The sequence below is a fragment of the Macaca fascicularis genome, chromosome 1, assembly GCF_037993035.2.
Source record: "Macaca fascicularis isolate 582-1 chromosome 1, T2T-MFA8v1.1".
Lineage (NCBI taxonomy): Eukaryota > Metazoa > Chordata > Mammalia > Primates > Cercopithecidae > Macaca > Macaca fascicularis.
Window position 1 is genome coordinate 141,317,071 of NC_088375.1, and position 12,922 is coordinate 141,329,992.

Genomic DNA, 12,922 nt, shown 5'->3' on the forward strand with positions numbered 1-12,922 from the left:
ACAACCTAATATTTCTTCTATGAAAAGCATTTTTCACACAGCTAGTTTTCAAAATTGTTAAGTTCTAATAGCTGCATAGTATTACATCTAAAGAACCCAATTTACTTCATTATTACTCTACTCTCGGACATACAGGTTACCAACTGTTTTTCTTTCTTTGGAAAGGGGGAATCTGTCTTTTGTATTTCTGCTATTTGTTTGTTTTGGTCTCTCATCCTCCTGCTTTGTTTGCTTCCTTTTATTTTTCCCCTCAGATAGGGTCTTGCTGTGTCATCCAGGCTGGAGTGCAGTGGCACAGTCACAGCTCACTGCAGCCTTGACTTCCCGAGCCCAAGCAATGCCCCCACCTCAGGCTCCCAAGTAACTGGAACCACGGGCGTGTGCCACCGTGCCTTTTTTTTTTTTTTTTTGTAGAGACAGGATCTCCCTGTGTTGCCCAAGCTGGTCTCAAATTCCTGGGCTCAAGCAATCCTCCTGCCTCTGCCTCCCAAAGCACTGGGATTACAGACATAAGGCACTGAGCCCAGCTGTTTGCTTCTTGGTACACTTCATCGAAGGTGGTCTCCCATAGCTTCTGGGTTTACGGTTCCGGTCAGGAGAGCAACCAGATTAAGCCTGGGAACTCTCTGTGAAAATTTACAATTCCCTGGAAATGGAACGACAGCCCCCCTAGGGTAGGTGCCTGACCTGACTCTCACTGTAACTACCTGGACTAATGAGGGAGAAGGCAATTCCTCAGAAAAGGGGGGTAGTGAGGTAGTGACCCAAGAAACAATCCCGAAGAAGCTGGGAATTAACTTTTACTTGTGTAATCAAACATATATATATATATATATATTTTTTTTTTACCATCAAGTTTACAAGAACCTTCCTATAAAGCTTGGTAATCTTCTATAGTCTCCCTTACTCTAAATCCAATTGACTAGAAAGCCTTGGCCATTTCATCTTAGAAATACCAAATTTATTGTTGTTGTTAAAATAAAGCTCAGGAAACATTTTTCACCTAGTATTTTTTGAATTATTTCTTATGAATAAACTGCTAGAAATGAGTCTATTAGATAAGTATAAACTTTTGCACTTAATGCAAATGCTAAACAACCAAAATAGAAATTTACACTGCCACCAGCAATGCAAGAGTATATCATTTCACAGAAACCAAAATAGCATTAGATGCTAAGATTTAAAACCCTCTTACATTTATGTAACAGTTATAACACGATATATTTTACCCTGTTGACTACTAATATTTCTATGTAAAATTTTTAAAAGAAACTCATTCGATAAATATAATTTATTAAGTTTTGAAATGTATTATTGGCAGGTTTCTTACAGGGAAGAAAACTACTAAACCCACTCCTCACTGAAATATGCCATAACGCAGGTTTCAGATTCATTTATTCATTTTTATAGCAACTACGAGTTTCATATGTGCTACTATCAGGGTGCTAAGAGTTAAATGACCAGGAGCAATCCTTTGTAATTCCAGGAACAGCAAAAGGAACCAGTGAAGAAAGAACAACCACAGAACATTAAACTGACATACTGGGTGCGGCACTTGTAGAACAGGAAAGGACCCCTCACACAACAACTTTCTATCTCTAGGTAACACTGGTTTTCTTCTTTTCTACCACTTTTAAAAGCAAAGAAGGAGAAGCAGAAAGGAGGAAGTGGACAAAAGGATGGACAGACCTATTACATTAAATCCACACAGGAAACTCCAAAACATCTTTCAAAGCTGAAAGAAATACATAGCTAATGGAAGGGGCGTAAAAAGCAGCATAACATGTTTCACTGCTATTACAGAGAGACCTATGTTTACAAAATAATGAAAAAAGAATAATTTTGTGTGCAGAGTAGTAAGATCTGCTCAATATTAGTAGTGTTGGAGATCTCCTATCCCTTTAAATCTTATGAGTCACACTTTTCTCTGGCTCCTCAATTTCAGATTCAAAACGTAATTTTAGTCCTTTAAACTAATCAGTCCAGAAACCATAAAAAGTTTCTCTAGAAAAACATTTTACCAGAGTAAAAGCTACTTAGTTCCCTACCTAAGCCCTGAGTACCAACTATACAGATGGTAATTAGAACATTTCCATTCCTTTACCAAAACTTTTTTATTCTTTAAGAAACATTAGGAGTAAAGTCAAGAACTAAAACACAGCAGAAATCTACCATAAAATTGAACTTGGTATTCAAATATAAAACCCAATTGTTAAATACTTTGGCAAGGTGTCTACCCTTTGGGGAGAAAATTTATCTCTTTTCTATGAGAATACAGAAAACACAGGTCTTAGTATAGGCCTATTAACCCAGCAAAAGGAAAACTAAAAGTAGGGCTTTAATGACAGCTAAAATACTCAGGTTTTCAGTAAACATTGGTAATTTTTAAAAGTACTTTGCATGAAAGAGGTACCTGGAAAGAACATCTATATTTAGCAGATGCTAAAAGCATGAAAATAATCATAGTTTCTAATAATAGAAATCATCACAAGAAGCATACCTATAACCAAACCAAGGCATACTTGTATACATTTTTACTGGCACACAAATATAGCCTCATTTTCCCATTTAAACATAAAAAACCCATAACTAAATGGTAATTTTAAACCACTCTTAACGAATATTTCTATTATTCTAAATCAGTTTTATATGTCCTAATTTCCCAAATCATCTGACAAACAGTATGCTCCCAATAAACACTTGCTTTCTACAAATATAAGCAAGTAACAGTTGAATTGAATACCAAACTGTTACTGAGATAAGATTAGTTACCAAAGATTTTTCTTCAAAGTTCTTAGAAGGGTCTTAATATAGCTTACAGGCATAAATTACTGATGTATCTGTCCTCTAGAGTATTCTTGTTCTTCTTATGGACTATAATAAAGACTATGCTGATTTTTTAACCTCTCCTCAGAAGTAATACTGAGTTACCTAAATACACTGTATTCAACAGACAACATCATAATATGACAAGTTGAAGAAAATCAAATTTTAATTTAAATCACGTTCAAGAGAAATAGTAGCACCTGCCTGTTTGAATGTCCTTCCAGAGAACCCAGGATTTAGAACTGTCTTCAAATATGATGAAGCAGCTCTGTTTCAATATGTTTATCTGCAATACAGAGAAATACTTAACGGTGATCTCTTAAAATTAAAAACATGAAGTTATATTAAGATTATTAAATGCTTACTGCAAAAACAGCAAAAGATACATTAAAGTAACTTGCCTTTTTGATAGTGCCAAGATAAAACAAGCCATCTGACCATCTAGCTAGGACATCCTGACCCTCTTCAAATTTACATGCTGGCTTTTTGGCTTTATGTCCATCCTGTAAAGACAGCTTGGTCAAGGATGTTGGGGTCTTTTGGTTTCGACGTAAAGGAGACCGCTTGTGGACCAGTGAATTACCTGCCCCTGTAGAGTCTCTGTTTAGAGAATAAAAGACCATATATAAGACTTACTTACAGAGCTTATTTTATACCAGTGGGATATTTTATATGTTAAACTTTTTCATTTGTTAAAAACCTTAAGACAAAGAAAAATATAAAAAGTACCTCAAATCATAAATACTCTCCAAACAAAGCAGTTTAAAACAAAATGATAACAATTCTCAATATCCATTCATTGCCTACTCTAAGTGAGGCCAAGACTCAGCAAACACTCCAAGATAACACATTCAAGGCAGCTGTCATCAAAATAACAGCTTTATGTTGAGGTTCGCAGGCCATGGTCATGAGCAAATAATGTCTTGAATCTCAAGACTGGGTTTAGTTAAAGAATAAAAGTGAATTACATTTTAATCTCTTGATTATGCCACATGCAGTTAAGACACACTAACCAGTGACTTCAAGGGATAGCTAGGTGTTATTCATACTTTTCACACTCAAAGGAAGGGCAGTCAGGACCTTCTCCTTACAGGGAATCACTACTGAACTGAGCAAACATGCAGACTGAGAGTTTAAAAAAAAAAAAAAAAAATTGATAACCAGCAATTTCATTAAATTATACACAAATAGGAAGTATACTATAAGGCCAGGTACGATGGCTCATGCCTGTAATCCCAGCACTTTGGGAGGCCGAGGCGGATCACCTGAGGCCAGGAGTTCAAGACCAGCCTAGCCAACATGGTGAAACCCTGTCTCTACTAAAAAATACAAAAAGTAGCCGGGCGTGGTGGTACACACCTGTGATCCCAGCTACTGGGGAGGCTGAGGCAGGAGAATCATTTGAACCCAGGAGGTGGAGGTTGCAGTGAGCTAAGATCCCACCACTGCACTCCAGCCTGGGCAACATAGCAAGACTCTTGTCTCAAAAAAAAAAAAAGGAAAGTACACTATAAGAGTACTTAAAGGCAAAAAAAAACAAAAAAACATTAAATACTGTGAAATTACATTATAACTTATGTATTAGACATTCCATAAACAGCAAAGCATACCACCATCAACTTTCTTAAAAGTAACAAAGCAGTGCTTGGTTTCACTCTTCCAAATTAGATTTTTCACTAATTAAACATACAGTGACATGTAAAACTAGATAGACAATAATTCTAAAAATAACATAAAAGTTTAGTAAAAATAAAATGAGCAGGAAAATTAAAGAAAAAAGTTTCAAAAAGTTCCTAAGTATTAGAAATATCTAATTTCAATACCTAAAAACACAGAAATTCTGGGAAACCCTGTCACATGCTAAAACACGGATGAACCCTGAAGACATTATGCTAAGTGAAATAAGCCAGACAAAATGGACAATTATTCCACTTATATGAGGTACCTAGACACTCAAAGTCATAGAGATGGAAAACAGAATGGCGACCAACTGCTAGGAAGAATGGGGAGCAGGGAGTTAGTGTTTAATGGGTACAGTGTTTCAGTTTGAAAGAAATAAATTTTAAAGATATCCAAAGAAATAACTGGTACCTTCCCAAATTTGCTGAAAAATATTATCTACACATCCAAGCAGCTCAACAAATTCCAAGTAGGATAAATGCAAAGAGATCTACACCCAGCCACATCATAGTAAAAATGCTGAAAGGCAAAAAAAAAAAAAAAATCTTGAAAGCAACAAGAGAAATACAATATATCACGTACAAGGAAACCCCAATAAGATTAACAGTTGACTTCTCATCAGAAACAATAAAGGCCAGAAGGCAGTGAGATGACATATTCAAAGTATGCAGGCTGCAGGGAATGGGTGCTGTCACCAGAGAATCTTATATCCAGCAAAACTATCTTTCAAAAATGAAGGTGAAATACACACTCCCAGATAAACAAAAACTGAATTTGTTATTAGCAGAGACATCTTACAATGAATACTATTATGACTGAAATCAATAAACCCAGAAAGAAATTCAAATACATGTATGTACACAAACACACACACACACCCAAAAGAACACCAACAAAAGTAATTATAAAATACAGCATAAATTCCCTCCAAAGCAAGTATACAAAACAATATGTACATAATTGTTAGACCCATAATATACAGAAATGTAATATATTTGGCAATAATAGCACAAAGGAAGTGTATAGGAGCAAAACTGTTTCAACTGTTTCAAAGAAATGACACAAGGCCAAGTGCAGCATGGCTCACGCCTGTAATCCCAGCACTTTGGGAGGCTGAGGCAGGAGGATTCCAAGTTCAAGAGTAGCCTGGGCAACACCGGGAGAATGTCTCTAAAAAAATTAAAAAATAAAAATTAGCCAGGCATTGTGGCATGTGCCTGTGGTCCCAGCTACTCAGGAGTCTGGGGTGAGAGGACTATATGAGGCTAGGAGGTCGAGACTGCAGTGAGCTGTGATTGTGCCACTGCACTCCAGAGAGAACCTGCCAAAAGAAAAGAAGAAAAGAAAAGAGAAAAATGGAAGGAAGAATGGACACAAGATGCTAACTTGAATTCACAGGAACAAACAAACAAAAAAAAAGGTAAATAAGGTAAATATAAAACATAGATTGTCACTTCAAGAAAATACCTGCCTTATACAGAACTCAGTGGCTGTTTCAAGTAAAAATAGGGTCCCACGAAAAAGCTGCTAGTTCAGCTGGCAACTCAAACAATGGCACAAGTGCCTTATGCCATTTCTACTTTATCACACATATTAAAAACCTGGCCGGCACAGTGGCTAATGCCTGTAATTCCAGCATTTTGGAAGGCTGAGGCAGGTGAATCACTTGAGGCCAGGAGTTCAAGACAAGCCTGGCCAACATAGTGAAACCCCCTATCTCTACTAAAAATACAAAGTTAGCCAGGCGTGGTGGCACGTGCCTATAATCCCAGCTACTCAGGAGGCTGAGGCAGGAGAACTGCTTGAGCCTGGAAGGCGGACACTGCAGTGAGCCAAGATCACACCACTGCACTCCAGCCTAGGCAACAGGGCAAAACTACGTCTCAAAAAAAAAAAAAAATTCTTAAGTGAAATAAGGTTTGGGGGTATATTTGTATATATATACACACATATATATACACACACACACATACATATGTGTCTGTGTGTGTTTATGTTTTTTACTGTTAGTACACGACGAAGAATACAAGTACAGTTAGATGCCACTGCCTTGATTCATGCTAAGGCACAAAGCAATTTTATCTAACATTGTTTTTCTGTACCACAGTGAGTTGTGAGGAGAAGGCACTTTCGGTAGTGTAATTACAGGGGTTAAAAAGTTTAAATGTTTGACAAGATCAGTGCAAGAGAACATAAGTAAAAATGCAGGAAGAATCACAATGAATTCTCTATCATCAGGGATGCTCAAGGAGAGGGTAATACACCTCTTTCTCCAGACTTTGAAACAGTTTAATGCCTTCACAGTATGGGAATAACTCTATTAGCCATCAACTTTGAAAAAAGCTTTAAGGGGCAGGGTGCAGTGGCTCACACCTGTAATCCCAGCACTTTGGGAGGCCGAGGCGGGCAGATCACCTGAGGTCAGGAGTTCGAGACCAGCCTGACCAACATGGAGAAACCCCGTCTCTACTAAAAACACAAAATTAGCCTGGCGTGGTAGCGCATGTATGTAATCCCAGCTACCCAGGAGGCTGAGGCAGGAGAATCTCTGGAACCCAGGAGGTGGAGGTTGCAGTGAGCTGACATCACACCATTGCACTCCGGCCTGGGCAACAAGAGCAAAACTCTGTCTCAAAAAAACAACAACAACAAAAAAGCTAAGTTCAGTGTTCACTTGACGGATTTTGCCTCCCTTCAGTTAAAAAAAAAAAAAAAAAATAGCCAAAGCCTGAACAATAATTAATCATGGGTGAAAAATGACCTCAGTAGAATGCCATGGCAGGTCTCTGTTAAGACCTAGAATCTTCCAGCTCCAAAGTAGAAACTGTACAAAAATAAAAATTGCAAACATTCCCAGTTTCATATGCTTTGCGATTACTTCAATAAATAATCCCCTTTTCTCAGGATAGCAAGCTCTGTCTCTGTCTTAGTCTCCACCGTACTACTCCCACTGCATAGCACATCCTCAGGTCATAAGGTATAAAACATTTTTTTATTTTTCTATCTCCTTGTGTTTATGCTTTGCTTCTCCTAATATTTCTGGTGTGCTGTGTCTCAAATGAGACCTAACCTAATTATAGTTACCCTTGATTCCTTATGCCCCCTTCCTACCACCTCCTCATTTTTTCCCTCCCATTCACAGCCAAACCCCCAGGAAAAAACTACTGAGATTACCAAGTACCTAATCCTACATTAAACATTCAACATATTCATGGCCAGGCATGGTGGCTCACGCCTGTAATTCCAGCACTTTGGGAGGCCAGGACAGGCGGATCACGAGGTCAGGAATTTGAGACCAGTTTGGCCAACATGGCAAAATCCCGTCTCTACTAAAAATACAAAAATTAGCTGGGCGTGGTGGTGGGCACCTGTAATCCCAGCTACTCAGGAGGCTGAGGCAGGAGAACTGCTTGAACCCGGGAGGCGGAGGTTGCAGTACCCGAGATCACACCATTGCACTCCAGCCTGAGCGACAAGAGCAAGACTCTGGTCTCAAAAAAAAAAACAAAAAAACAAAAAAACCGCACAACATTCAACATATTCATTCACAAATCATTTTTGGGTCCCTATTATGAGCCACATACTGTGCCAGGCACTAGATATATAGAGGCAATTTAATACTCAGAGCACTGCTTTAGAGATATTTTTGCAGATTAGATTTTACAGATCCTTTTTACATGAGGAAACTGCAACTGCAAGACAGATTATAACTTGATGAAGTTTACTATAGGATACAAACCAAAGCCAGCATTCAATAAATCTTCTCTCTGAGGACCCTCCCATTAGCATTCAACTATGCTTAAAAACTTGCAAGGATCTTGGGGGTCAGGGGTAGAATAAAATTCTCTTGATTCTTTGTGGTCCCTTTCCACCACTTCCTCCTCTTTCCTTCCATTCACAAGCAAATCTCCAGGGTAAATTTATACACACTTAACGTCTCCACTCCTACAGTCTCCTCCCCTTTTCAGTCTTCAGCCCACTTCAACCCACCAACCTCCCCCAAAACAGGGAAGGTGTGTCTCTTATTCACACTTGTATCCTCAATCTCTGCATAGGGCATGACACAAAAATGGTAGAAGGATTATGCAGAATTTATAAAGTTCAAGTCAAGAAACGCCTATATTTAAGGAGTTACATTTTTTATCTAACCAATATTTAAGGAGTTTAACTTTTCATCTTTATCTACTTTTTTTTTTTTTGAGATGGAGTCTTGCTCTGTCGCCAGGCTGGAGTGCAGTGGCGTGATCTCGGCTCACTGCAACCTCCACCTCCTGGGTTCAAGCGATTCTTGTGCCTCAGCCTCCCGGGTAGCTGGGATTACAGGTGCATGCCACCACGCCCAGGTAATTTTTGTATTTTAATAGAGACAGGGCTTCACCATGTTGGCCAGAATGGTCTCGATCTCCTGACCTTGTGATCTGCCCGACTCGGCCTCCCAGAGTGCTGGGATTACAGACCTGAGCCACGGCACCCGGGATACATTTTTAATCTAAAGCACAAATCATCTGTTTTGCTTTAAGTAAAAAATAGACTCTACTTTCATTCACATTTAAGACAAATACACATCAACCTTTTACCCACATAAACATAAATCCTATATAAAACTGCATTAATAGAGAGATCATTTGTGCCAGGCATGGTGGCTCACACCTTTAATCCTAGCATTTTGGGAGGCTGAGGCAGGAGGATCACTTAAGCCTAGGAATTTGAGACCAGCCTGGGCAACATAGAGAGACCTTGTCTCTACAAAAAAAAAAAATTATCTGGGTGTAGTGGCACACGCTGTGGTCCCAGCTACTCAGGAGGCTGAGGTGGGAGGATCACTTGAGCCCAGGAGGTTGAGGCTTCAGTGAGCCATGATTTCATCAATGCACTCCAGCCTAGACAACAGAGCAAGACCCTGTAACAAAAACCAAAAAATACACACATAAATAACTTGTAAAAGCATTATCTTCTTTTAAAATTTCTCTGTCCAAAAAAACTTACAGAAAACAAAGCAAGAAAAGAGTACATTACCCATAATGCCACAACTCAAATATATGTAGGATAAACATCATTGCACATTTTCCTCTCCTAAGGGTTTTCCTCTATGCAGTTTCCCCCATCCCATTATTGTCACTGATTACTTCCCTCTTTGCTAGAAGACCTTTATTAGAAGCCCAATTAATTTTTCTAATTTTAGAATTTATTATTTCCTTTCTGATTACAAAGGTAAACATGCTGATGTTAGAATAATATAGAAACATATAGTTAAAAGTGAAAATTCTCCATGCAATCTCCCCCCACAAAAAAAGTTAATCTCCTGATTTTTCTTATTTGTACTACATATCTATAATTCATATAAATGTTTTTAATAAAATACAGGATATTATATATATTGTTCTATAAATTTTCTCACATAACAATGTATCTTGAACAATGTGATTTCCACCTGTTATGTAAATATAAAATAAAAGCACATAAAATAATCTTTGCATCAGCTGCTAAACTGCTTTCCAACCATTACCCAATGGAGGAACATTTAGGATGTTTCCAACATTTTACCATTACCCAATGGAGGAACATTTAGGGTGTTTTCAATGTTTTAACATAAGCAGTAATATAAAGCTCATTCTTCTACATTCCCAACTACTATATAGGATAAATAATAGATAATTACTATATATATAACATACTATGTATATTTTTCCTTTTTATAATAGAAAATTACAAATGTAGACAAAACAAGTATAATGAATCAGCAACTAACATCCAGTTTCAATTATAATTTCTTTTTTTTTTTTTTTCTTGAGACAGTCTCACTGTGTCACCCAGGCTGAAGTGCAGCGGTGCGATCTCGGCTCACTGCAACCTCTGCCTCCCGGGTTCAAGCAATTCTCCTGCCTCAGCCTCCCAAGTAGCTGAGACTACAGGTGCCCGCCACCATGCCCAGCTAATTTCTTTTGTAGTTTTTGCAAAGACAGGGTTTCACTATGTTGACCAGGCTGGTCTTGTACTCCTGACCTTGTGATTTGCCCACCAAAGTGCTGGGATTACAGGTGTGAGCCACCGCACCTGGCCCATATACTCTCATGGCTAATATTATTTCATTTATATACCCATATCCCACCATCCTCATATTATGTGTATTTTTAAATATCATAAGTATTGTCAAATTATTCTCCCAAAAGGTACCACCAACTCACACTGTCACTACACCTTCACCAACAGGAAGAATTATCAGTTTTTTGCTTTTTGACAACACACACTCTATTTCTGTCTACATCTCTATTAGTAGTAGTAAAAAAGCATGTTTCTCATAGGTTTGTTAACAATTTTTTTTCTGAGACAGGGTCTCTCTCTGTCACCCAGGCTGAAGTGCAGTGGTGCAATCATGGGTCACTGCAGCCTCAATCTCCTGGGCTCAAGGGATCCTCCCACTTCAGTCTCCCAAGCAGCTGGGACTATAGGCACACACCATGCCACCATGCCCACCTGATTTTTTTTTTATTATTATTTTTAGCAGGAATGGGAGCAGGTCTCAAACTCCTGAGCTCAAGTAATCCCTCCGCTCTGGCCTCCCAAAGTTCTGGGATTATAAGCATGAGCCACCATGCCCGGCCTATTAACAATTTCTAAGTCTTCTGGAAACTGCAGTTGATGTTCTTTGCCCATTTTTAAATGAAATGTTAATCTTTTCATAATTTTGAAGAGCATCTTATATGTTACAACCCTTTCTTACACATATTACAAACATTTTTCTGAGTTCATATACTAAAGTGCCATGAGAAACAGACTTTTTGATTGGGGGATCAGTACTCCTTCTGGGTACTCAGTTGACTGTGGTCAGTAGCTACAAAGCTATATCCCTCATCTCACCTCAAAAGTAGCTACAAAGCTATATCCCTCATCTCACCTCATCTCAGATACAAACTGCCTCTCCTGTTTAAGCAGTCAGGGATTGAGGGGAGGGAGAAAGAGGTAGTCATTATACAACGGGCAGTTTAACAAAGTAAAAAGTTTTATGGAGATGGCTCAATGTATTTAATATCACTGAACTGTACACTGAAAATTGGTTAAGATGGGCCAGGCATTGTTGCTCACACCTGTAACTCCAGCTCTTTGGGAGGCCAAGGCAGGAGGGCTTCTTGAGGCCAGGAGTTCAAGACCAGCCTAAGTAACACAGGATTCAGGCTCTAAAAAAAATTAATTTATTTGAAATTAGCCAGATGTAGTGGGATGTGCCTATAGTCCCAGCTACTTAGGAAGCTGAGATGGGAGAACTGCGTGAGCCTGGGAGGTCAAGGCTGCAGTGAGCTGTGACTGCACCACTGCATTCCAGCCTGGGTAACAGGGAGACCCTATCTCAAAAAAAAAAAAAAAAAAAAAAAAGACCAGCCTAAGCAACATGGCAAGACCACATTTCTACAAAAAATTTTTTAAAAATTTGCCAGGCGAGATGGTACATGCCTGCAGGATCACTTGGGCTCAGGAGTTCAAGACTGCAGTGAGCTAGAATCACATCACTGCACTCCAGCCTGGGCAATAGAGACCTTATCGCCTTAAAAAAAAAAAAAGGTTAAGATCGTAAATTTTGTTATATGTATTTTACCCCAGTAAAAAGATTAGGAGAGAGGGCCCATAGTCACTACCACTGGATCACTGCTAGTGATATATCTTGAAAGAGACTGCCTGGACAAATAAGTTTCTTCCCTTGAGACCAAGTGTTCAAGCCAGTAACTCTTGGTTTACTACCCCAGAAGAAATAAGACCTTGATTCAAGAACTTGAAAACTGGATGTTTAATTCAAAACGAGTGTGGCTTAGGGAAAACGGATTAATTCTTCCCAATCCATTCCTCAATTTGCTCTTCTAGTGAACTAAATAAAAAACTATCTGAATTCTTAGGTGCCATCTTTCCCCTGCCCACAATTTCTTCCCTTCCTCAGGAAAAGTAGCAAGTATGTGGGTCAATCACACGTAAAGGATATAATATAACCTAAGAAAAGTGCTATTTTTGGTGAAAACTTTCATACAGATATGGTCAAATTCGTGAGGTCAAACAGGGCCAAAGTAAGGCCCAGGTATAAAGGAAGCAACAGGTAATCTGCTTAAGCTTGGCACTGCATTAAAGCTATGAAGAAGGAATTCTCTTTTATCTCTTGAGACAGGTATGTAAAATGAAGCCTGAAACTGGTTGCCTTCTTTCTGGTTGAGGTTTCCCTGAAAGTAGAATGTCAAAGAGAACCAGGATTGAACTTAAAGGACAGAAAGCATAAAGCAAGCAGCTTAAAGGCCGGCTCTACCCTACTTCTTAGTTCTAGAAACAATACAAACAGCTGGGCGCTGTGGCTCATGCCTGTAATCCCAGCACTTTGGGAGGCCAAGGCGGGCAGATCACGAGGTCAGGAGATCAAGAACATCCTAGCTAACACACA

General features: G+C 38.8%; 1 protein-coding gene across 19 annotated transcripts in view; it reads right to left on the reverse strand.

Annotated features, from left to right (window-relative positions):
* The window catches only part of MTF2 (metal response element binding transcription factor 2), a 58,954-nt gene that overhangs the window by 25,288 nt on the left and 20,744 nt on the right, over nucleotides 1-12,922 (reverse strand). For 6 of the 19 annotated variants that reach the window (XR_012417628.1, XR_012417645.1, XM_005542710.5 and 3 more), the window contains exons 2-3: nucleotides 3,228-3,426; nucleotides 3,031-3,112 (exon numbers count right to left, since the gene is read on the reverse strand). The exons of 2 other annotated variants lie outside the window; for them this stretch is intronic. Coding sequence is in view for 4 of the 17 variants with exons in the window: in XM_005542710.5 (XP_005542767.1) it covers nucleotides 3,031-3,112; nucleotides 3,228-3,426 (281 nt within the window). In the remaining 13 variants the exon portion in view is untranslated. Of the gene's footprint in view, nucleotides 1-3,026; nucleotides 3,113-3,227; nucleotides 3,427-12,922 lie in introns of those variants that run through there. 11 more of the 19 variants (XM_074001494.1, XM_074001482.1, XM_005542711.4 and 8 more) reach the window with 5 other exon arrangements.